At 48.5% G+C, this 23,185-nt stretch overlaps 1 protein-coding gene across 1 annotated transcript in view; it reads right to left on the bottom strand.

The window, feature by feature from the left end:
• Positions 1–3,109: 3,109 nt before the first annotated feature.
• Positions 3,110–23,185, bottom strand: part of CSMD2 (CUB and Sushi multiple domains 2) — a 689,877-nt gene continuing 669,801 nt past the window's right edge. Inside the window, exons 61-71 of the mRNA XM_015467054.3 lie at positions 20,623–20,796; positions 20,232–20,305; positions 17,067–17,178; positions 16,328–16,507; positions 15,351–15,413; positions 13,906–14,067; positions 11,985–12,097; positions 9,553–9,640; positions 8,037–8,175; positions 7,671–7,885; positions 3,110–5,415 (exon numbers count right to left, since the gene is read on the bottom strand). Coding sequence (XP_015322540.1) covers positions 7,726–7,885; positions 8,037–8,175; positions 9,553–9,640; positions 11,985–12,097; positions 13,906–14,067; positions 15,351–15,413; positions 16,328–16,507; positions 17,067–17,178; positions 20,232–20,305; positions 20,623–20,796 — 1,265 coding nt within the window. The 3' untranslated portion in view covers positions 3,110–5,415; positions 7,671–7,725. The remainder of the gene's footprint in view (positions 5,416–7,670; positions 7,886–8,036; positions 8,176–9,552; positions 9,641–11,984; positions 12,098–13,905; positions 14,068–15,350; positions 15,414–16,327; positions 16,508–17,066; positions 17,179–20,231; positions 20,306–20,622; positions 20,797–23,185) is intronic.

Genomic DNA, 23,185 nt, shown 5'->3' with positions numbered 1-23,185 from the left:
CTGCACTGAACTGAATTTTGGAATTTAAAAAATTATTTTATTTATTTTTGGTTTTGCTGGGTCTTTGTTATGGTGTGTGGGCTTCTTATTGAGGTGGCTTATTTTGTTGGGAAGCAGTCTCCAGGGTGCTCAGGTAGTTACAGCACATGGACTCACAGGCCGTAGAGTGTGGGCTGAGTAATTGTGGCTCACCGGCTCAGCTGCCCCTTGACATGTGGAATCTTTCTGGACCAGCGATTGAGCTCGTATCCCCTATATTGGCAGACAGAGTCTTAACCATTTGACCATCAGGGAAGTCCCTGGAATGTGTGTTAAAGAAGATTCTTCTTTGTTTTTCAGGGGAGTATTTTCATGAACTAAAATATTTTCCTACTTATTTTGTTTCGTTCTTATAGAAGCATTGTACACACGTTAGGTGTCCCTTTTCTGTTCATGATAAAATTAGCATATAGGGTTTTTCTAGACCAGGAATAACAGGTGATCTTATTGGAGAGAGGGATGGAGTGATTTGGGGTCTTGGTTCAATGGCATGCTCTTTGTTCAGAGTTAGATGATCTTATAGGAAGAGCATAGCCTGTCTCACAGGCACTGTCCCTTTACATCCTCAGGCTTATGAAATCCTGTCCACGCATGGTGTTTGGAAGTGTTCCTCATCCTAAAGCATGTTTAGAAATTGTCTGCAATTTATCTTAGAGTGTTTCCATGCTGGGTGAATGTGTACTTGAAACTTAGATGTAATACTTGCTCCTTTGCTCGCCTAGTTCCTAATCCAGCAGTTACCTGTGTTTTACAACAGTCCAGTTCCTGACCCTGAGCCCCAGCCAAGCTACCCGACATCCCTGATGGGAGGGCTGGTTCCCTGTGGCTGGAAGATAAAAACAAGGCATTACATTCCAGATGAAATGCCATTTTTCAGACTGGGAAAGTTCATGTAAGTCAGGTTGCTGAGGTGACTGGGGGATGAAGGGAGCCAGGATAGTGGGCATTGGGAACTGAAGGAAGCCTGGATGTATTTTCCATGAAAATGGTGATGTGTAATACAGTAAACCCACTGCATACAAGTGCATTCTAAGAGCACGTTCGTAAGTTCAATTTGTTATGTCCAACAAAGCTAGCCTAGCTACCCAACAATCACCTATATAGTACTGTACTGTAGTATGTTTATAATGCTTTTCACACAAATAACACATAAAAAAACTAACAAACAGAAAAATAAAGCAAACGTTTTAAATCTTACAGTACGGTAGAACTGCTGGCATATGGGGGCACGTTTGTATCTTCGGACGTTCGAAACATGAAGGTTCCATATGTGGGGGGCTTACTGTATGCATTTAGAGAAGGAGACTCCTGGTTTTTACTAGCCTTTACTTTCTTTCCTCACATCTCTTTGGGTGCCTTTTGCTCCTGGATGACCCTCCTGATTTGGCCTTTCTCTGCTATAGATTCCTGCTGCCTAAGCCACCTGCCTGTCTAAAGGACTGTGATCCTTAGACCCTGACCTCCTCAGTCCAGACTAAGCCCCATCCCTGAAGGGGAGCAGCTTCTTTGTCCCCAGGATCCTGTCCTGAGCTGACCTGGGCATCACTATAATTAAAAACATTATTATTTATGTCACTGTTTATGTATATATATATATATATATATATAAAGGCAGTTTATGGAGCAGGAGAAAGTATTCGCAAATCATGTATCTGATAAGGGATTAATATCCAGAATATATAAAGAGTTACTACAACTCACCATCAAGGAGATGTGAGGAGATATATATATGTATATATTTATATATACACATACACACACATTTTCTTTATCCATCAATGGGCACTTATTTTCATACCTTGGCTATTGTGAATAATACTGAAATTCATGGGAGTAAAGGTATCTTTTTGAGACAGTGATTTCATTTTCTTTGGACATACAGAAATGGAATTTTTGGATGATATGGTAGTTCAATTTTTAATTTTCTGAAGAAGTTCCACACTCTTTTCCATAAGGGCTGCACCGTTTTACATCTCACTAACAGAGCACAAGGATCCCAATTTCTCTACATTCTTACCAACACTTATTTTCTCTTTTTTCTTTTTGATAGTAATGCTAACGGCTGTGAGGTGGCTCTCACTGTGGTTCTGATTTGCATTTCCCTAATGATTAGTGATGCTGAACATCTTTTCGTGTGCATATTGGCCATTTTACATCTTCTTTGGAAAAATGTCTGTCAGCTCATTTGTGTGTTAGTCATTCAGTCGTCTCCGACTCTTTGTGACCCCACGGACGGTAGCCTACTGGGATCCTCTGTTCATGGAATTCTCCAGGCAAGAATACTGGGGTGGGTTGCCATTCTATTCTCTAGATCTGCCTGGACCAGGGATTGAACCCAGGTCTCCGGCATTGCAGGCAGATTCTTTACCACCTGAGCCACCACGGAAGCCCCTGTCCAGTCATTTGCCCACTTTCAAATCAGGTTATTTGTTTTTGTTGTTGAGTTGTAGTAACTCTTTATATATTCTGGATATTAATCCCTTATCAGATACATGATTTGCAAATACTTTCTCCTGCTCCATAAATTGCCTTTATATTCTGCTGTGTCCTTTGATGTTCAGAAGTTTTAAATTTTTATGAAGTCCAATTCATCTGTTTTAGGTTGTTGCCTGTGGTTGTTTTTTGGCCATACTCCGCAGCTTGTGGGATCTCAGTTCCTAGACCAGGGATTGAACCTGGACCAAAACAGTGAAAGCCTGGCATCCCAATCACTAGGCCACCAGGGAACGCCCTTAAAATTTGTTGCCTGTACTTCTGGTGTCATATCCAATAAATCATTGCCAAGTCCAGTGTCACAAAGCTTTCCCATGTTTTCTTGTAAATATCATATAGTTTTAGGTTTTACATTTAGGTATTTGATCCATTTTGGTTTAATTTTTTGCATATGGTGCCTCCACACTCACTTTTTCTGGATGTTCCCAACATATACCAGAGGCAACGCAAAGTCATTTAAGAAAGAGATTTCCATATTTTTCCCTCTTGGCTTTTAGTTTCACATATGTCTTTCCTCTCCTTCCCAAACACTTGCCCCTAAGCCATGAAAAAGTCCATAAAAATGTAAGAAAACCAATGCAAAAATTTATATTTTATTTGAATTCAAAAAATTTAAAATTGCTTTCAAATTCAGGAAAGTACCATAATGCAGGACCCCAGGGGGAAGCCTCATATACAGAGACAGATAAATTAAATGTATATACTGCAGACAAGCCAAGAAGGTGTGTAGATTACATATTTACAGCACTTGATGTTTTCTGAAAACCATATTTATACATTTTTATTACATTTACAAAAAAGGCTTCCACTACCATTTACCTACAATAATGAAAAAAAATTTACACCTTTTTTTTTTTCTTTCTTTTTTGGTACTGTACAAACTTTGTATAATAAAAATATATCTCTGTACAAAAGATTTTTTTTGTTGTTTTTGTTTTACTTTTTTTTTTTTTAACCTCATGGGATGGTGGTGGGTACATGGTGTGAATGGCGGGCGAAGGGCCTAGTCTGCCCTGGTTGCTTCCAAGCCTCTGGAGGTGGAGAGAAAATGCCAGAGGTGGAAAAGGGAATGCAGAGCAGAGTGCTGGGCGCCCCACCAGCACGTGCTCCGTGGGCATCTCCTGGGGCTTCACAAGGGGAGGGGCGGAGGCAGGGCTGGAGGAGGAGTCCACTGGTTGGTTTCCCAGGAGTGTAAGAAGGGGGGAGGGAGCAGCCAAAGAGCTTCCTGCATTTGCTTCCAGAGAAAGAGAGAGGTGAGCGTATGGGGGTGTGTGTCTGAACTGGCCAAGCCCGGGGATGCTGTGATCCAAGAGCAGGTGCGGGCATCTGGGCTCCTGCCTTTGCCAGTTGTAGTCGCATCTTCAGCCCATTTACACGTGAGTCAGCTCTCAGGGTTCTGACTCAGACTCTGCTTACAAGCCAGGCGTCCCTCCTGTATGTTTCTGTCATTCCTGGGTTCGGTCTGTGATCTGAACTTCTGAGGCCAGCAGGTCACACATGCACAGGGGCTTGAGCCCATGGGGTCCTTGCCGAGGACAGAGAAAGTGACTCTTAAGTGCCGCAGTTTGATTCCCAAACTCATTAGCTTCTCAGCAATACTTAAATATAATTCATCAATGACCCAAGCACGAGGAAACTCAAAGTAAATCAAACCTGCTTGCAAGGAGCTGGAGACGATGTGCCTCATTCACTCCATTCTTCTGATTTAGGAGCTTCTAGGGCTTCTGTCTGCTATGATGAGGGGCTGTAGGGAGCCAAGGGGCCAGCACCAGCTCCAGGAAGCCTGGGGTACCATCCTTGCCCTGATGCTGCCAAGACGGAGAGGATGGAATCCAGAGAGGACACACGGAGCCCCTGTCGGCCCACCGGCCCGGGCCACAGTTCCACTTGGAGATTCACCCACTCTTACCCCCGGGAGACCTGGGTTTCTGGCAGCTGGTATAGTGGACTTTGGAACCAGACGCACACTTACTAACCGTGTGGCTCACATCTCTTCACGTTCTGCCTTCTCATCCATCCAGAATACTGTTTCCTACCCTCCCTGGTCACTGTACAGTCTAGAAACGATCTGCCTAAAGTGTCAGGCGCAGAGGATAAACTCGGTCCCCGGAAGCCATTATTTTTGAACGCTGGGCTAGGTCTGCTCTCCTGTCCCTTCCAGCACCAACCTGATGCCTGCAGACTTGCTGTCCCTGTCTGGGCTATGCTTGTTTCTCTTCTCTTTGTCAGTTACCAGCCAGACTTGACCTGGGGCTTCTGGCCGGCTTCCTGCCCTTACCTTCCCGTGACAAGCCCTACTTCTTCACTGTTGCCTTTGACCTAGGAGGACTTTTGAATTCACTGGGTTTAGAACTCAATAAAATTATGTTAGGAAAAAAAATACAAGAAACTGATTTCCAGACGATTTCTTCAGATCGTTTTCTGCCCTGGGGGTAATCCTTGCTGTCTTTCTGCAGTTGGTCTCCGGGTACCGACCGCCAGAGGATGCTAACATCTCCAGTGCATCGTCTTTCCTCTTCTCTGTGTTTGTGGGGGGAGCAGGGGCATCTTTCACACACAATTCACTTTTTGAAGCTTCTGTGGTCTCTTCCGTAGGACTCACATAAAGGAGAGGGGTCTGTGTGCGTTCAGGCCCTACACACACGTACACACCCACAACATCCTTTGCTCTTTTCAATCCACAACTTCCTTCCTCCCGCGGTGGCCCTTCTTCCTTTAGGGCCCCCAGTCAGGGCAGAGTGGGCGTCCTCTCCAGGGTGGCAGGGGCAGATGGCGGCAGGGCGAGGGCCCAAGTCCCAGTGGTAGCAGACACGGGCAGAGAGACAGACGAAGATGGGCACTGGGCACTGTGCCAGGGGAGCTTACTTCCTGTCCCCTGGAGAACTGCGTGCAAACACGTGGCACCAGAGTTTGCAAAACAAGAGGGGCAGCGGGTGGGGGATGGCAGCAGAAAAAAGGCGGGAGGAGAGAGGCAAAGCAGAGAAGGAACAAAGGGGAGAGAAGGAAAACAATTAGTTGCCTTGATCCTTACCTTTGATTTTTAATCTTCCTGAACTGAGGGTGGGGATACAGGTAGGAAATGTACACAGAAGACTATGTATCTTCCTAATGTCACATTTTCCCCAGGCAGGGCCGACTTACCTGTCAGCCACAGGATCCCCCGAGCCTATGGGGCTACTACTCTTTCAGGGGCCCAGGAAGATGGTTTTAACTTCTTTCAAAATCAGAAGGAAAGAAGTAAATATAATAATAATGGCCACGTAATAATAAATTTATGGGCTTCCCTGGTGTTTCAGATAGTAAAGTGTCTGCCTGCAATGTGGAAGACCTGGGTTCAATCCCTGGGTTGGGAAGATCCCCTGGAGAAGGGAACAGCTACCCACTCCAGTATTCTGGCCTGGAGAATTCCATGGACTGTATAGTCCATGAGTTTTCAAAGAGTTGGATATGACTGAACAACTTTCACTTCACTTATATATTCTGAAAATAATTTTTATTTCTTTATGTATAAGTTATCTTAATACCTACACTTTTTTTTTTTTTTTTTAATACCTACACTTTTAAGCTTAGGCTTAAGCAACAGAAATGATCTAGAGGAAAAAAGTGGACCCAGAGAGGGATGGGGAGGGTCGAGGGCAGCTGGCAGAGAGCTTAAGGCAGGGAGGTTTGAGGGTGGCAGCCCTGACTGCGTGTGTGGTCTGGGCCTCTGGCTGAAGTGCTGAAAATCCTCAGGGAGCTGGTGTGAGGAGGCAGTCAGGGCGGGGTGGAGACTTCACAATCCCTCTCACTAGTCTAGCTGCCCTGGCATTTCCCAGCCCTGCCAGTCCTGTCAGCCTACACCCTTGCCCACGGCGCCTGCCCCCTCCAGGGACGGCCCATCGCAAATGCTGACGCAGACGGGGGCCTGTAAGGCAGAGCTGTCCCTGGCCTAGGCTCTGCTTGATGACCCCTGTGCCCTGTTGGAACCCCACCTCTCTGGAGCCCTGGGATGCTTCTCTCCAGAGCTGGGTGTGCTAAGGTTGGGGAGGCACCTGAGAGAGGGCCCGGCCTCCCAGAAAGCAATGTCTGTGGAAGACAACATGGCACACCTCGTGGGGGCCCTTCCTGCAAGTTCTCAGCCCCCAGAGGAAGGGATATCAGTGAGAAGGGACACAGCGGGGAAAGAAGACACCTTCCAGATTCATCAGCTCCTCCTGGTCACACGTCTGTGTGTGTATGTGTGTGTGAGAAACAGCGTCCAGTGGACCCTTAGGAGCCTCCATGTGTGTGTCCTCCCCTCTGTCTATGTAACGGAGGCCCATCTGTCTTGCTTAATGCCAAATATGGTGTCGATCTGTCTATGATGTTCTAGGTGATGTAACTGTATATGCCAACCTGCCTAGGCTCGGGTCCAGCTGCCTGGTCAAACACCAGTCTAGCTGTTGCACTGAAGGAATTTTTTTTAGATATGATTAACATTTAAATCAGTAGACTTGGAATAAAACAGATTACCCTCCATAATCTAGGTGGGCCTCACCAATTAGTTGAAGGCCTTAAGAGAAAGGACTGTGGTCTCCTTTGAGAAGAAGGAATTCTGCCTCCAGACTGCCTTTCTCAAGATCACAACTTCAGCCCCTGATGCAATTTCCAGCCTGCTGACCTGCCATGTGGACTTGAGACTTGCTGGCCCCACAATCCTGTAAGTCAATTCCTGAAAATAAATTTCTCCTTCTTTCTCTGTATCTATGTATATAATACAAACACAATATATATATATACACACACATATCTTGAGAGTTTATATATATATATGGACATACATATGCATATATTGTGTATATATATGTCTCTTTCTCTCTGGAGGGTTCTGACTAATACACCTGCTTGGATATTTTGCTGAGCCCAGTGGCTAAGAGCACAGTCTTGGAGCCCCCTGCCTGGGATTGGATTCTGATCCTGCCATCCTACTTCTTGCTAGCTTTGTGATCTTGGCCAAGTTAATTCCTTTCTCTGTGCCTCAGTTTTCCCATCTGTAAAGGGGGTGACAAGGGTCCCTGTCCCAGGCGTAGGGAGGTGCCAGCCTCAGTGGCTGGCACAGGGCAGGAGCGGGCACTCCATCCCCCTCACGCTGGACACGTCTACAGGGGTGCGGGGCTCACCGGCTGCCGGGGCGGGGCTCTCGGTGGCGGCGGCGATGGCAGCCAGGCCTGGGGGCTATACCGCTGTGCACACCGTGCTGACTGTGAACTCCGCCTCGGTGGCCATGATGTCTGTGGGCTGGATGTTGCGGTCGTACATCGGGTTCTCAAACGTGGCCCGAACATTCGTGTTCTCGTGGCCAGCGTAGCCATTGAACGGAACTTTGGGTCTTCTCCTGGGAGCGATGTAGAGCAGGAACAAGTTGTCAAGAAAGACTCAGGGCTCTAACGGGGAGAGGGAGGCTCTGGGGTGGGGTGGGGTGGGGGGGTCAGGGTCCGGGGCGGGGCGGGGCACCTGCTGTGGGCCCTCTTGTCCCTGCCCCATACCTGTGCTTGTAGAGATAAAGCACGAAGCCGGCAATGATGAGGGCGATGAAAGGCACCAGGATGGCGGCTGCCACTGAGCTGCTGTTGGAAGCAAAGTGGCGGCCGATGGACTCCGGGTCTGACTCCAGCAGCCTGAGGTCTGCAAAGTCCCAGAGCAGAAACCTCAGGTCACAGACACAGTGGCCACTGCTGGGAATCGGGGTGCGGCTTGGGGTGCTGCCCAGGGCTGCCTTCCCCCCAAACTGGGCCATCCCCCGGAGATGTCCACACCTGCTGGTTAGGCCTGGGGAAGCCAGTCTGCTAGAGAATCTGAAACTGCGCCCCAGAGCCTTGAAAGAGCACAGCCCCTTGGACGTTTTCAAGCTTCTTTTGGCCATAGAAGCCTGTTATCATGTGAAACCTTCCGAGGAAGCCAATATATAAGGCAGATGCAGGTGGACCCACTCTGGAGGGTGGGAGAGGGGGGAGGGGGTGCTCAGGGCCTCCCCCTCCTCCCCGCTCCCCCTCTCTGACTGGGAGGCCTCAGAAGACCACTGTGCGAGTGCCCCACCAAATGAGGGGGCTGAGGCTCCCTCGGAGAGAGGAAGGGTCTGCTCCGGCTTCATCAGTGGTGCAGTCAGAGCGAGAACTCGGTCTCCTGGGTCTCTCCAGCATATGAGGGGTCTGGGGGACAACCCTCAAGTCTTCACAAGGCCGCAGTATAAAAGGCGAGAGCTTTCACTCCTGCAGCTAAGAGGGCAGAGCTCCTCCTCCAGGGGAGGAGCGGGGTGGAGTGGGAGCCAAAGGGAAGCAGGTTTCTGCTGAAGACCAGGAGGAGCTCTCTGAAGATCAGAGCTGAAAACACTGCAGCACCTTGGCAGATAGGGGTCCCGGAGACTGGAGTGTCAGCATCCTGAGGGGGTATAGAGCTGACCCTCAAGCACTGGGGGCTGCCTCCTGTCTCCCCCTGCACCGCTTCCCAGAAGCCAGGACCCCTCGCCCCACTAGAGGCTCTGGGTCTAGGCCAGTCTCTGGGGTGAGGATGCTTGACACTTATGACGTGTGCTGCAGGGTAAAGATGCCGGGGAGGAAGCAGGGAAGGATGCCTCCTTGACACTCAATATTCTCATCTGTAAAACGGGGACAGGGAAACCACCCTTCCAGGGCTGAGATGCCCCTGTGAGCCCCACATGGTCATAATGCTCGGGGTGGGCTCAGCAATGCTTCAGGGCTGGCCAGGTAGTGTTGAAGGGGGGGGCACATCTGAGACCTGGTATCCCTGAAGCTGGGGGCTCTCAACTCCAGGGCTGAGCAGGAAATGGTTTGGCCATGGTTGCCTGTATCATGTACTGTGCTTGTTTCTGAGGAGATATGTCACAGCTTTTATCAAAATCTCAAAGATATCCCTGACCCTAGAGAGGCTAAGAACCCCACCCCCTGGACTGCTAAACTTCACCCATCCCCTGCCGTCCATGCCAACACACACATTTCCCCACCACACGCTCGAGCTCACACTCCAGGGACAGATGGTAGTTACCAAGTCTTTGAAAGCCGAACTGCCCGAAGCCTTGGCCCTTGACAGAGCCTTGGTAGACGAAGGTGCCTCCAGAGGACTCCGAGGAGACCTGTGAGGGTGGGCGCAGAGAGGGTAATCCCGTTTATTAACACACATATGCACATTCGTGTGGCTCCTCACATTCCACCTACACAAACCCTGGAGGTGTGCCAGGAGCCAGAGCTCCTGCCAGCCAGGCCGGAGCTATGCCCACAGGTACCCGCTGCCAAACATGCTGGCTGGCGACACCCGCCCCTTGTCACCCCCGCAGACATCGGCTCTCTGCCCACACCCAGGTGAGGGCGAGGCGCTGGGGAGGGGGCAGGGCTCCAACTGATTGTAGGAAGGAGGGAGATATTTTTACTTCTACTGGTCCAATCACTGCATCTGTTGGTGCCTCAGTTTCTCATTTTAAAAAGGGAACAATAACAGTCCCTATGTCACAGGGTTGCTGTGAGATTGATATGAGTCAATATAGATAAAATGCTTAGAACACTTAATAGGCTCTGCTGCTGCTGCTGCTAAGTTGCTTCAGTCGTGTCCGACTCTGTGTGATCCCAGAGATGGCAGCCCACCAGCCTCCCCCATCCCTGGGATTTTCCAGGCAAGAACACTGGAGTGGGTTGCCATTTCCTTCTCCAATGCATGAAAGTGAAAGTGAAAGTGAAGTCGCTCAGTCATGTCCGACTCTTTGCGACCCCATGGACTGTGGCCCACCAGGCTCCTAGGCTCTAGATGTGTGTTAGCTATTTTATTGTGCAAAAAAAAAAAAAAAAAAAAAAAGAGTTTTAGAACACTGTGGAACAAACCAAACCATGATGAAAACTTACTTAGCAGACTGAACATACTTTGGGGAGTTCATCCCTATTCTAATAAGCTATTAATTTTGGAGGTGGGTAGCTGGGGACATAACTGCTTCTGGCTCCCTCTGCACTTGCTTCTGTGAGGTTTGTGTCCCGGACACAGACATGCAAACTCTGAGGATGTTTGTCTTACTGGCGTCCCTTCTGACTCCCGCTCCATCCCCAGGTGCAGCCCTCTGTCCACTGCGCTCCAGGCTGACCTCCCCTCCTGTCCCCCAAGATACAGCCTGGGTGACACAGAAGTGGGTCCAGTGGTTGGCTGTCATCCCAGGCAGCTGCTCTGGCGGTTCCTGGCCCTCCAGAACACCCCTGACATCTAGTCCCTGGCCTGCACTCCAGCTTCCAAGTTTGACCCTTGTTCTCTTGCCTCTGGCTGCCCTCCTCGCAGTGTGGGGGAGTCTCTTGTCTTGGCACGGCAGCTGGACCGCTACTGTTAAAGCCAGCCAGGACAAGGATACCCAAGGGCATCCACTGAACACTCTCGAGAATCCCCAGGAACTACCCCTATGTGCCAGCTCCTGGAGAGGCCACTCGCTTCTCCTTTAGTGTTTATCAGCAAAGTCACTCGACCCTCAGCCCTCTACCAGCTGGTCTTGGCCATGAGGATGCCCCCTGACTCAGCTCTCTGTTTCTCTGGCCTCATGACCTCCTCCTCCTTCCCGCCCTTGCCCTTCTAGCTTCAGTAACCCAAGGCAGGGAAGCTGACGGAGTGACGGGTGACTGCTCCACACCCCTGCCTGTTAAACTGAAAGGTCTGGGCAGAGAAGTATCCCCGCAGACCTGGATTCCACCTGAAGAAGGCCTGTGCAAGAAACAAGTCTTTCCCATAAGGGGATTTGAGGAGCCGCCTCCTTTCCCCAGGTCCTGGTGACTCAAGCTGTGCTGAATCACCCTCAAGGGTGTGAAGATCCTTAAGTGTGCGAAGACGCTCAGTGTGTGCCTGGGACTCACCACCTTCTCCCAGCTCCCACCACCACCTCGTGACCTTCAACCTGCTTGACTTTACTCTTGGGCTGCCAACCTCCCATTTCTTCTGTTCTTTTCCTTTTTCATCTTTGGCCACTTTTTTAAACAAAAAAACTTATTTTGTATTGGGGTGTAGCCGATTAACAACGCTGTGAGAGTTTCAGGTGGACAGCAAAGGGACTCAGCCAGACATATACATGCATCCATTCTGCCCTAAACTCCCCTCCCATCCAGGCTGCCACACAACATTGAGCAGAGTTCCCTGTGCTCTACAGTAGGTCCTTGTGGGTTATAATTCTGTTTTCTGCTCACACTTAAGAATCTACTGTGTCTCACTCAGATACACCAACCTCTAGACTCAGCCTCCTGGCCCTTTTTATGTTTTCCTGCGTTCACTTCACTAGCAGATGGGGACTCCCTTGGTCCCAGTCCTGGCCCCATAGAAGCCCTCCTCCCAAATCTCCATGTCGATCCTAAGAGTTTCCACCCACTTCGTCTCCCTCCTTCCGGCCAGTGACATGGGAATCAGTTACAGGGCAAGGACACAGGGAGGTCAAGGCCTGAGTGAGGTTCTGCTGAACTTACATGCCCATCTAAAGCCCAGTGATCATCTTTGAACTTATTCACAAAGATCTCCACAGGCCCTGTAATCTGGTAAACTTGAAGGAGGAGATGGAAATCTTCTTTCTTATAAATTCCTGGGAAAAGAAAGTGCAGAGGGTACACTTGAAAGATCTGGTAAATTTTCAAAACCCAAGTTTGTGGGTATGTGGGTGTGAGTGTCCGAGTAGGATTTTTAAAAATTTATTTATTTTTGGCTGTGCTGGGTTTTCGCTGCTTCTTGGGCTTTCCTCTAGTTGCTGTGAGTGGGGGCCACTCTCTGGTTGCTGAGCATGGGCTTCTCACTGCAGTGGCTTCTCTTGCAGCAGAGCATGGACTCTTGGTGCCCAGGCTTCACCAAGCCTGTGGTTTGGTTCCCAGGCTCTAGAGCACAGGCTTAATAGTTGTGGCACATGGGCTTAATTGCTCTGAGGCATTTGAGATCTTCCTGGAGCAGGGATCAAAGGTGTGTTCCTGTGTTGGCGGGTGGATTCTTTACCACTGAGCCACCAGGGAAGCCCCTGAGCAGGACTTCATGTGTAGATTTTGCTGTAAACATCCCATGTATAACTGTAGTTAGGTAAGTGTAGTGTGGCCTGTGAGTCTGTGTAGGCTGAAATGTGAGGCTGTGCAAGAATGTGCGTATGCGTGCTAATAAAGAACTGGATTACTGGTCTGTGGTTGTGTTCCTGTTTAGACATGCATGCTTGAGAATACAGGGAATAGGGTTTTGTATATGTTAAGGGTCAGTTAACACATGGCGTGCTTATGATTCAGCGGGTGCAGGGAACACACGAGGGCACGTGTACCAGAGCGTGTGGGTGCGTTTAGGACTGTGTTTTAGAGCAGCTGAGTGAATATGAACATTAGTTGTGTTCGTGTGTGCACGCATGAGTGAGTAGTTGTAACCGCACGCAGGACTGTGTATCCACATGTACTCATGCTTCCATCCATCTACCCCTCTATTCAACAAACGTTTGCTTTCCAAGATATTTAGTTTTTCTGATTGTATAAAATTTGAATATTGGGGAAATTTTGGCAAATGCAGAGATGCATGAAGAAAGAAAATTCATTCCTGGTCTCATTTCTGAGAAATAACCACTGTTAACACTTTGGTGTAATTACTTTCAATTTTCTTTCTTATGAATATATTTTTTTTCCTTTAAAAACTGGAGTCACATTTTAAATGCATTATAGTGGATGTACTTTCTCCCAAATTGGCATAATATTTTATCCAGCAGACATACTATAATTAATGTATCCATTTCTTTTGAGACAATTTTCTATTCCCAGGTGTTATGTGATGCAATTAGCTCATTCTTTTTTCAGAAATGTTTGATTCCCTCTATAACTATTTCTTATGATAAAAATTCTTAGCAGTGTAATTGACGGGTCTACTCATTTTCCTGGGTCTTGATACAAATTGCCAAATTATTTTGTTCAACTACACTATTTCATACTTTGACCAGAGTACTACCTTTACTGGACTAGCACCAATATTTATGGCTTAAAAAAAGTGGAATAAGCGGAAAGTGACATTTTCCACTTCTTTTGATTATTGCTAAAACTATTTTTCCGTTTATTTATTAACTGTACTTTGGCTTCTGGGAGTTATCTGCCTCTATTTTTGGTTCGGTTTTTAGGGATATCTGTCTCTTTTTTCTTTATTCGTAAGAGTTTTTTTTTTTTTTTCCCTACTTTCCATTTACTAATGTTTGTCATCTAACCATTTCCCTGTAGTCGGTGGTGCTTTTACCATGTAAACAAAGATGAATAGACATTTCCTCTTCCCCTGCCTACCAGACCAATCTGAACCTTGCAGGACAGCACAAGGAAGTGGCATTTGAGCGTGTGCCCATCACCCTTACCATCTGGCAGGTTTTCCCGCGGGTGGCTTGCACCTTACCAGACAAGTGCAGCTCCACGCCGCTGTGGTCAACCATGGTGGCGTTGACCTTGCTGTTGATGACCTGGAAGCCAGTCACCCTGAGCATGGCTGGCTGCTTCTTCCCCTGGTACTCATAGGCCCCTTTCCATAGGGAATTCTTGGCAAAAACATCCCCAGGAACTAGAGGAGTTAACAAACAGACGTGAGAGGGACTTTCACACGTGCTGGCAGAACTGAGGCCACCTGATGGCTGACCCCAGCTCACTCCCTTAGACTGTCTTCCCCAATGTCTAAAACGCGGGGGCAGGGGGCTGGAGTGCTCTGAGCTCCTTGTGATGCTCTGTGTGTCAGAGCGGATGGATGGGTGCAGGGAAAGAGAGGGAGAGAGAAAGTGGATGGCGAAAAAGGAAAAATCAAAGTGTGTGTGTGAGAGAGAGAGAGGGAGAGAGGAAGGGAGAGAGAAAGAGGGAGTGAATGAACTAGAAGAGAGAAGGAGGAAAAACAAGAGGGAAGGGGTTGAAAAGATGGAGAAAGGGAAAAAGAGAGGCGAGAAAACCAACGTTAGTATTAAGCTGTAGATAGGAACATGGGCAGAGGCAGTCAGGCAGATATGGACTCTCACCTTGGCCTCTCCCCTATCGATTGTTTGACCATGTGCAAGAGCCTCCACTTCCTCACCTGTGCAGGCCACACCTGTAGTTCTGTAAATGGGGGCCATCCCACTTACCTCATCAGGGGTTAAATGATTGTTAAATCATAAAAGCATAAAATGAATGACAGCTACTAAAACTGCTATTTATCCTTATAATAATTTTCTAAGGAGAGTATCATGAATCCTATTTTAACAAAAAGTCAACTGAAGCTCAAGAGGTGAAGGTTATTTGTCCAAGGACACAGCTGGTCAGTGACCAAAATGGAACTTGAATTGAGCTTGATGCCAAATCTAATCTTTTTTTTGTATAACACACACACTAATATGGTAAATAAAAGAATATGGTTCAAAAAAGGATATGATAAGTCTAGAATAATTCTGCATTAGTCAGGCCACACCTGTAGTTCCGTGCCCATTCTGGACATCACACTTGGAAAGACACAATACCTGTCTTAAAAACATAGCCCTTTCCAGCAAGCTCCCTGAGCAGGACCTGTGTCTGTATGGCCACACACTGCCTGGACCTGTGCCAGGAGGGGTTGGGGCAGTCTGTGGCTCCAGAGCTTGACGCTCCAGACATGTTTCTAGAAGGCTTTGGTCCTTCTTCTGGATGAGTTTTCTGTTTCCCGCAAGCTTACTTCCTCCTGAGGTCCGCCTGGGGTTGGGAGGTAGATGGGGAACTCTGCTGGGCCCTGCAGATTGTTTCCATGCCTTTCCACTGAGTACTCAGAAGCTCATGTGCATGTTCCTGGGTAACTAGATGAAGGAAGCAACACCAGTTTCTTGAGCCAAAGCTCTAGACTAGACATACCAGAAGCTTGGGTGAGTGGAGGCTCCCGGGCAGTGTTGATGGGTCTCCCACTGGGCCGGACCTCTGCTGGGGAAAGAGAAGGGAAGGAGACAGGTTCAGCCTCTAGTCTCTGCTCTATTAGAAAAATAAAGGCCACCTCACTGACATTAGGTCAATGGGTTCTTTGAAATCTTGGACTTATCCTCTCAGACCAGGTGGTGGACTACTTTGATGATGCTAGGGACCCCTCTCAGAATGATATGAAGAGTTGGGGATTTCCCTGGTAGTCCATTGGTAAGACTCCACGCTTCCAATGTAGGAGGCCTGGGTTTGATCCCTGGTTGGGGAACTAGAGTCCACATGCTGCAACCAAGAGTTCAAACGAATGAAGAACAGGAGGAGGGAGGTCTGGGACTTCTTGGTAACCCTGAGGGATCGGTGAGTGGGTGCTGTTTTATCAAGGTTATGATATGCATATATGCATAATGCACTATTCCATTTTAGTGGAACACAGAGTTTTTCTCTGTCTGATGATTAAGTATAACCCTTAAGTAAGTAAGTGTTAGTCGCCCAGTCGTGCCCGACTCTTTGCAACCCAATAGACTGCAGCCCACCAGGCTCTTCTGTCCATGAGATTTTCCAGGCAAGGATACTAGAGTGGGTTACCATTTCCTTCTCCAGGGGATCTTTCAGACCCAGGGATCGAACCCAGATCTCCTGCACTGCAGGCAGATTCGTTACCGACTGAGCTACAAGGGAAGCTATACCTAACACCTGGGGGAGTGTTCAAGCTCAGGTAGAAAGATAAAACGGGGTGGCTTCACTATGAGCTCTTTAGATTGCTCTGGTTTCATCTCCTAGACTCAACATCTCAGAAAATCAGAAGCAGATTTTCCAGCCTCTGGAAATAACACTTCTTTCTTTGGCCCTCTCACTCCAGCTCAGCTGTCCCCTTTGGCCTCCCACCCTGGAGAGGTTCACCGAGGGGGCACACGCACCCAGGCAGATGGGTGGTTTGCCTGTCCAGCTGCCATCTGCTTTGCAGGTACGGTGCTCGGAGCCACCCTTGAGGGAGAAGCCTTCCTGGCAGGAATAGATGAGCGTGTAGCCCATGGAGGGCAGGTCCAGCGCCCCGACGTTGGCATGGCTTGGTGTCTCTGGCTGCTTGCAGTGGTGGGCTGGATAAGAGGGAAGACATTGCTGGGCAGGGGGAGATTGGGGTCTCCAGGAGGCCTCTCCCCCATGCCCCTGTTTCTCGATGGAACAGCCCCATCCTTTCCCTTATGGGCCCCTTTCATGGCCAGCATCCCCTCCCACACCCCACCCCAGCCTTGATGTCTATGCAAGTGGTCAAGACGGAGATGATGTGGATAATGACTCAGCTGACCCTGAGGGAATCTAGGCACTTTTCCTGAGGGAAAGGGAATAATTACAGTCAAAAGCCCGAAATTTCCATCCTGAGGGTGGGCCTTGTCACTGTTGGTATCTACAGCCATGGGAAAGTTCTTTCTTTTTCTTTGCTAAGGCATAGGAATTGCCTTCAAATACCAGAAAGGCATTTGTGAAGAAATACCTTCTGGGGGTGGGGGGACCCAAGGGATCAGGACTGCAAAGAGACCACTACGGTCCCAATGAGAAGCTGTGAGCTCCCTGTCACTCAGAGCATTCAAGCACATCCTGGAGGCCCAGGTCGGGGAGGCTATGAGCTGCTGAGAGGAGTTATCTGGGAGCACTCACGGACACAGTCGGGCGGGGTTCCGCTCCAGGTCAGGTTGGGGAGGCACGTCCTGGAGGTGGAGCCCTGGAGCAGGTAACCTTTCTGACAACGGAAGAGCACGGTGCTTCCAACCTGTGGCGGGATGGCGGGTCCCAGGATCACCTTCTATCCAGTGATGCTTCACACCCATCCCTCGACTGCTTACTTCCCCACCACCCTACTGCTACCCACCCTTCTGCTTCTCTGCCTGATTACATCTTACTTATCCCTTGAGGCAGCTTACATTATGCCTCTTCCACAAGGCTTCCCCCAACTCCCTGGGCCAGGTCAACGCTCTTGTGGGGTATAACTCAGTCTGCTACAATGGACCGAGTACCTGACTCAGAATCAGAAGACCCTGGCTGTGAGCTCTGGCGTCCACTGGCTGCACGAAACTCTCTACATCTCAGCCCCTCTGGAGCAGACTTGGGATGAACAGCCCCCCCACAACTATAGTGGAATGTTGTGACGCACAAATGTGGGGGTGGGTTTGGAAGCATTTTCTAACATGTGAAGAACTGCAGGAAGTAGAATATTACTGTGCATGTCTCTTCCCTCCATGAATGTATAAATTCTTTTCAGGACATGTCCCCTGTAGAATCTAGAGCTGTGCTTTGTAACTATCTCATGAGCAGAATTGCCACCCTCCCTGTCATTTCTCCCCCTGCTTCACCCTCACCCTCCACTAGCCCCTCACTGTCTGACTTGATATTCCCTGCAACCACCAGCTCCATCTCTCATTTCCAACCCACGGGGCACAATGCTGCCAGCTCAGCTTCCTAAAGTGCATCTCGGACCACACTGCTTTCCAGCTCAAAACCCTCACATGTCTCTATGATGCCTGGGAGCAAATCAAACTCAAGGTGAAACTTAACTTCCACAGCCTGCCTCCGTGCCCGCTTTTGTATTTCATCACCTTGTTCAACAAATGGCACCTCTCTACACCCAGCTGGGCAAATAAAAACCCTCGGGTCGTTGCTGATTCCTCCCTTCCCTTCAGCCCCTCCATCCAATCCATCAATAAGTCTTCTTGGCTCTACCGACAAAATGCCTCCTGATCCCTTTGACTCTCTCTAGGTCCACTATGCACTCTGTGTCCACTGTCGCTACCCCGCTCAGCTCAGTCCCACTCTCGTCATTCTCTCAAGACGCTGAAGTACTGTCCTTTCTAAGTTCTTCCGTTCCTAACCCCTAATACCTCAGGGTTCTGAGTGATAGTTCAAATGATGGATCACATTAAGTCCCTTTTAAATGGTTTCCCGTGACATGGAGAATAAAATTCAAAATGCTTATCATGGTCTCAAGGCCTGACCTGACCCAGTTCACGCCCTTCTCTTTTTAAAATTTATTAGGTGATATTTGGTGTGTAAGAAGAATATATGGCAAATATATAGACCTGAATCATCACAATAAAATGGACACTTTAAGTGGAGCCCGCTACTCAACTTACGGGCTAGAACAGCATCAATAAGGTTGTAACTATCTACATGTTCCTTCTCTGTCATGTTGCTCGGCTCCTTCAGTGATAACCAATCTCTTCAATTTTGTGTTTTTCATTTCCTTGCATCGTTAAAAAGTAATTCTATCACATACGTGCATGCGTGCATGCTAAGTCTCTTCAGTCGTGTCCAACACTGTGACCCCAAGGACCGTAGCCCACCAGGCTCCTCTGTCCATGGGATTCTCCCAGCAAGAAGACTGAAGTGGGTTGCCATGTCTTCCTCCAGGGGATCTTTCCAACCCAGGGATTGAACCCGTGTCTCTTGCCTCTCCTGCATCGGCAGGTTGGTTCTTTACCACTAGCGCTATCTGGGAAGCCCGCTATCACACATGCGAACATATATATCTAAACAGAGTCAGTCTTTCTTGGTTTCAATATTCCTTGAAATAGTATCCTTTGACATTCAGTACTCTGTTTCTGAGATTCATCTGTGTTGTGTGGCAATATAGTTCCTTCCTTCTCACTGCTGAGTGATGAACCACCCTGTAACCACATCATAGTTTTCCTCATCTCCTGGTAACATGTATGAGAGTGTCTCCGGGGTTGGTTTCTATGACTGGGACCTCCGGGTCACAGGATGTGTGAATATTTAACTTCACAGGGCAGTGCCAAGTGAAGTGAAGGAGGTTTTCAGATCCAGGCTAGCACTTGGGCTTCACGTCCTTCTCCTCTCTCGTTAGCCTCTGGACCTGCTGGTGGGCCTGCTTTCTAGTCCTGCAACCTGCGCTGGCCGCCGACTCTGCCAGGTATGCCCGTCCTTCTCACCAAGGGCACCACAGTCCAAGTTCAGGAAACCTCTCCCCTCACTATACTTCCTAAAACAGCACCCCTACTTCCCCGCCACAGCCCTGTGTATTGAGCCACGAGCAGCGCTGGCTGGTTGAAGAAATGATCTTGCTTATTTATCGTCACCAGCCCTTAGAGGCACTTGGCTTGTTTTGTTCTCACTGTATTCCTAGTGCCTAGAATAGTTTACGGCATGGACAAAGTCCATGTTGAACGTGGACTAAGTGAATAAATGCCACTGCATGGCCAGATCCTGACCTGCCATTTCCGGTGTGGTCTCTGATATTCCCCTGGGCACATCGGGGGCTCCTGTTCATTATCCTGCCTTGAACATACCCCCTCCTTTCCTGCTTCCTTCTGCTCAGAGGGGCCCATCCAGGTCCAAATCCTTTCCTTTTGAAGCTCCCTCTGAGAAGTGTCCCTGGAGCCTGTATCTGACAGGGATGGGTCTCCCACGTGGCACCTGCTTGCTCCGACTGCTGGGTCTGGGCCCCATAGGGTATGGCTTCCCTGGGGACAGGAGGTCTACCTGTCTCACTGTGAACGCCCTGTGCCCATCACACGGGGCTACTGAGCAGTGTCTATGGAGCTACACGTGAATCCTGCTCTTCCACACCAGCTTCTCTGATTGGTGGAAACACCTGCCCATTTCTGTGGGTGGGCGGTGGGGAGAGGGGCTGCCATGCAGCACGGCTTAAAGAGACAGGCTGCTTTCTCTCTTCAGGTTCCCATGTCTCATCCCCCACCCCCCCACCCCCCCACCAGTGCTGTCCTGAGGAAGGCCCCTGGGTCCTCTGAGACTGACAGTGACCGGAAGGGACAGGAGGCACACAGACCTGAGCTTGGTGGACCTCGTTACCTGGTAGCCTTGGGAGTTGTTCTGTATCCCGAACTGCGGCACGCCGGGGTCCACACATGTGGTCAGTGTGGGGTCTGGATTGCAAAAACAAAGAAACAGACCATGGTCACAGAAACCTCTGTGGTCCCTGCACACCCTGAGAAACAGACATGAGAAAGGGGATGGAGGCATGTCCCAGTGGCCCTGCCTTTTGGACTCTCCCCTCGAGTCATCCCCTGGCTGACTGTGATTCCCGGCAGCCTGTGAACGCTGGCTACTTCACATCCTGTTTTAAGGAGCTTGGAGGAGCATTTGCTCTGTTTTGCAGATGAGACAGGGAAGAAAATCCATCATCTTGGGCCCTCAAGAAGGATGTCCGCCAGCAGGGACACCCTGCTCCCGGTCACCTCACCTATGCAGCTGGGCTGAGTGCCACTCCATGTCCCATCTGACTGGCAGAACCTCCGTGGAGAGCCCACCAGCACCAGAGGGGGCTGGCAGGAGAAGGAGACAGACGATCTGTAGGAGAATCCCCGGTCCTCTCTCCTGCCTCGGGCTGGGACGCCAGGGTCTCCGCAGAACACCGCTGGGGAGGTGGGGGAGAGAGGCAGGTCCAAGTCGCTGTCTAGAGCTCAGACTGCGCGCCCCCCTTTTCCGCCACCCACTCACTGGTCTTTGCACTGCTCTCCTCCTGGCTCCCCTTGAACTCTGGCTGTGGAGAAGCCCTGCATCAGCGCTGCACCTGCCTCAGTGCCGCTCTGGGGCTTTCTCTCCTTTCCAGATTCAAATGCTTATTAGTCATCATATCCACGTAAAGGAGTAACATTACAGGAAGTTCAGACCACCGAGTGAAAATAAACTATCACCGACTACCCAAAACGGTTTTGCATTTTTGTGCCCCTTCCCTTCTAGTGTTTGTCCAGCCGTATGGAAACACGTGTGTGCCTGCAAACCCAGTGTCCAGGTGCTGTTGACTTTGCTTTGTTCACTTGCTATTCTGTCAACATATCCTGTTTTTATGACATTATGATCACTTACCGGCTACATAAATCTGCAATGAGATGCTGTACAAAGTGATTATAGCTGATCGCAACTCTCTTCTTAGGCATTTTATATTATTATAAAGTTACATGTGGCTTTTGTTTAACTTGTATTATTCTCTTAGGCGAATTCTCTAGGAGTGAACTTATTATCTTTAAAGGTTTGAGTGTGTTTGCAGCTTTTGACCTGTATTGCCGAATGTCCTTCCAAAGACTGTGCACTTACCCTACAGTAAGCAGGGTCTAAGAGTGTCCATTTCATCTGGAACAGCAGAGAGGATCTTAAAAAACTGACTATGGAAGTCAAAGTTCTCTGTCAAAGTTCCCTAAGACATCACTTCAAGCCTGAGGAACATTCTTTGTGCTATGCGTGTGTGTGTATGTGTGTGTGTACACAGAGTCAAGAGGTTGGAAATCAGATGCAAAAATCAAATGGAAGCCTGGTCCTGGAATCTGGGGAGCCTGGATGGACCAATCAGAAGTCCATGAAAGGCTGAGCTGATCAAAAGTCCCCACATTCAGGAAGCAGCAACTCTTGGATGACAAAGAAAGGGCAGCTCAGTTCTGCTAAGAAGCACTGTGATGCCAATTAAAATCTTAGCTTAGATATCTTAAAATCTTAGACATCTTTTAAAATTTCTCAGGTTGGTAAATATTAATAATATTGGCCAAATCAATTGTTTATGAGGGTGTGAGTCAAGAAATATTCTCATCAACTTCAGGTGGGAGTGTACATAGGAGTACTTTTTCTAGAAGACACTCTGGCAACATGTATCAAGAAGTATAGTGTGCTGGGTGGCCCAGCATCCTCACTCCTAGGGCTTCACCGCAAGGGTAAAGAAATGTTCCTTTTGAAGCTGTTTATTGCAGAACTGTTTGTAACATGGTTAAACTGGAGAGATCCAAATTTATCACTGGTAGGTGAAGATTAAAATGGTGTGGCATCTATAATAGAGGAATTCTTTTTAAAACCATTAAAAAAGATGATGTATAGATTAGTACATATTGACAGAGCAAGGAGCTGATGGCCTGTCAGTGAATACAAGTTGTGAACAGCATGATTTATAGAAAATTGTGTATATACTGCTATACATGCAAAAATGCTTAGTGATAGTGTGGAAGTGTAATGACAAGCCTAACTGGTTATCTTTGGGAAGTGAGGGTTCAGATGATTATTTCATTCTTCTTTGTATCTTCAGATTTGGGACATTTTTAGAAATGATAACCATGATTCATTGTTTAAAAGCAATTCAGCTATTTCCCAAGAAAATGCAAGGTGTCCAGACTGAACCAGGAGACTTGCTATCCTCCTCATGTTTCCTGGAAGGAATGTCAAGGCCTAAAGGCTTAACCATAAACCTCATGCTGCCTTTCCTGGTCAAGTTTTACTGGCCTTCATCTCTGCTGCAATTTCCCAAACTGAAGTAAAGTTTCAGAGGTCCCCAAACAGTGTCGTGGGTTATGTCGACAGTTTTCTGCAGCATTAGATAAATGCCGAGCAGAAAGAAAAAATAGGTCCTACCATCTGTCCAAAGCATGGGCACGGAGAAAACCTTCCAGAGCCCAATTATGGGGTAAGACATGAATAAATGACCTGGAATCTCCTTCTCTGGGGGATGTGGTAAGAAATGAGCCCTGGAAAGGACTTGGGGCTCTTCAAGACATAATCAGGGCAGGTAGATAAGAAATGATCCTCTCACTGGAAAATCACAAGTGTCCCAGGGCAGGGTCTCATCCTTGAAGTCAGGCATGTTTCTAGCACCGCCCCACCTGCCCACCTCCGACTCCATCTTTGGGTTCTATCCCATCCAGTTAACAGCTTTTCCAGTTAAGAAGCATCTCCCGTATCTGGTTTAATTTCCCTCCGCTGTGACGCCACCGAGTGACCGAAGCCAGGGCTCAATGAAGATACTCTCACATTCTTCCTTTAAGATC

This window comes from Bos taurus, chromosome 3, assembly GCF_002263795.3.
Source record: "Bos taurus isolate L1 Dominette 01449 registration number 42190680 breed Hereford chromosome 3, ARS-UCD2.0, whole genome shotgun sequence".
Lineage (NCBI taxonomy): Eukaryota > Metazoa > Chordata > Mammalia > Artiodactyla > Bovidae > Bos > Bos taurus.
Note: the sequence above shows the minus strand (reverse complement) of the source record. Positions and strands in the feature narration are given on the sequence as shown.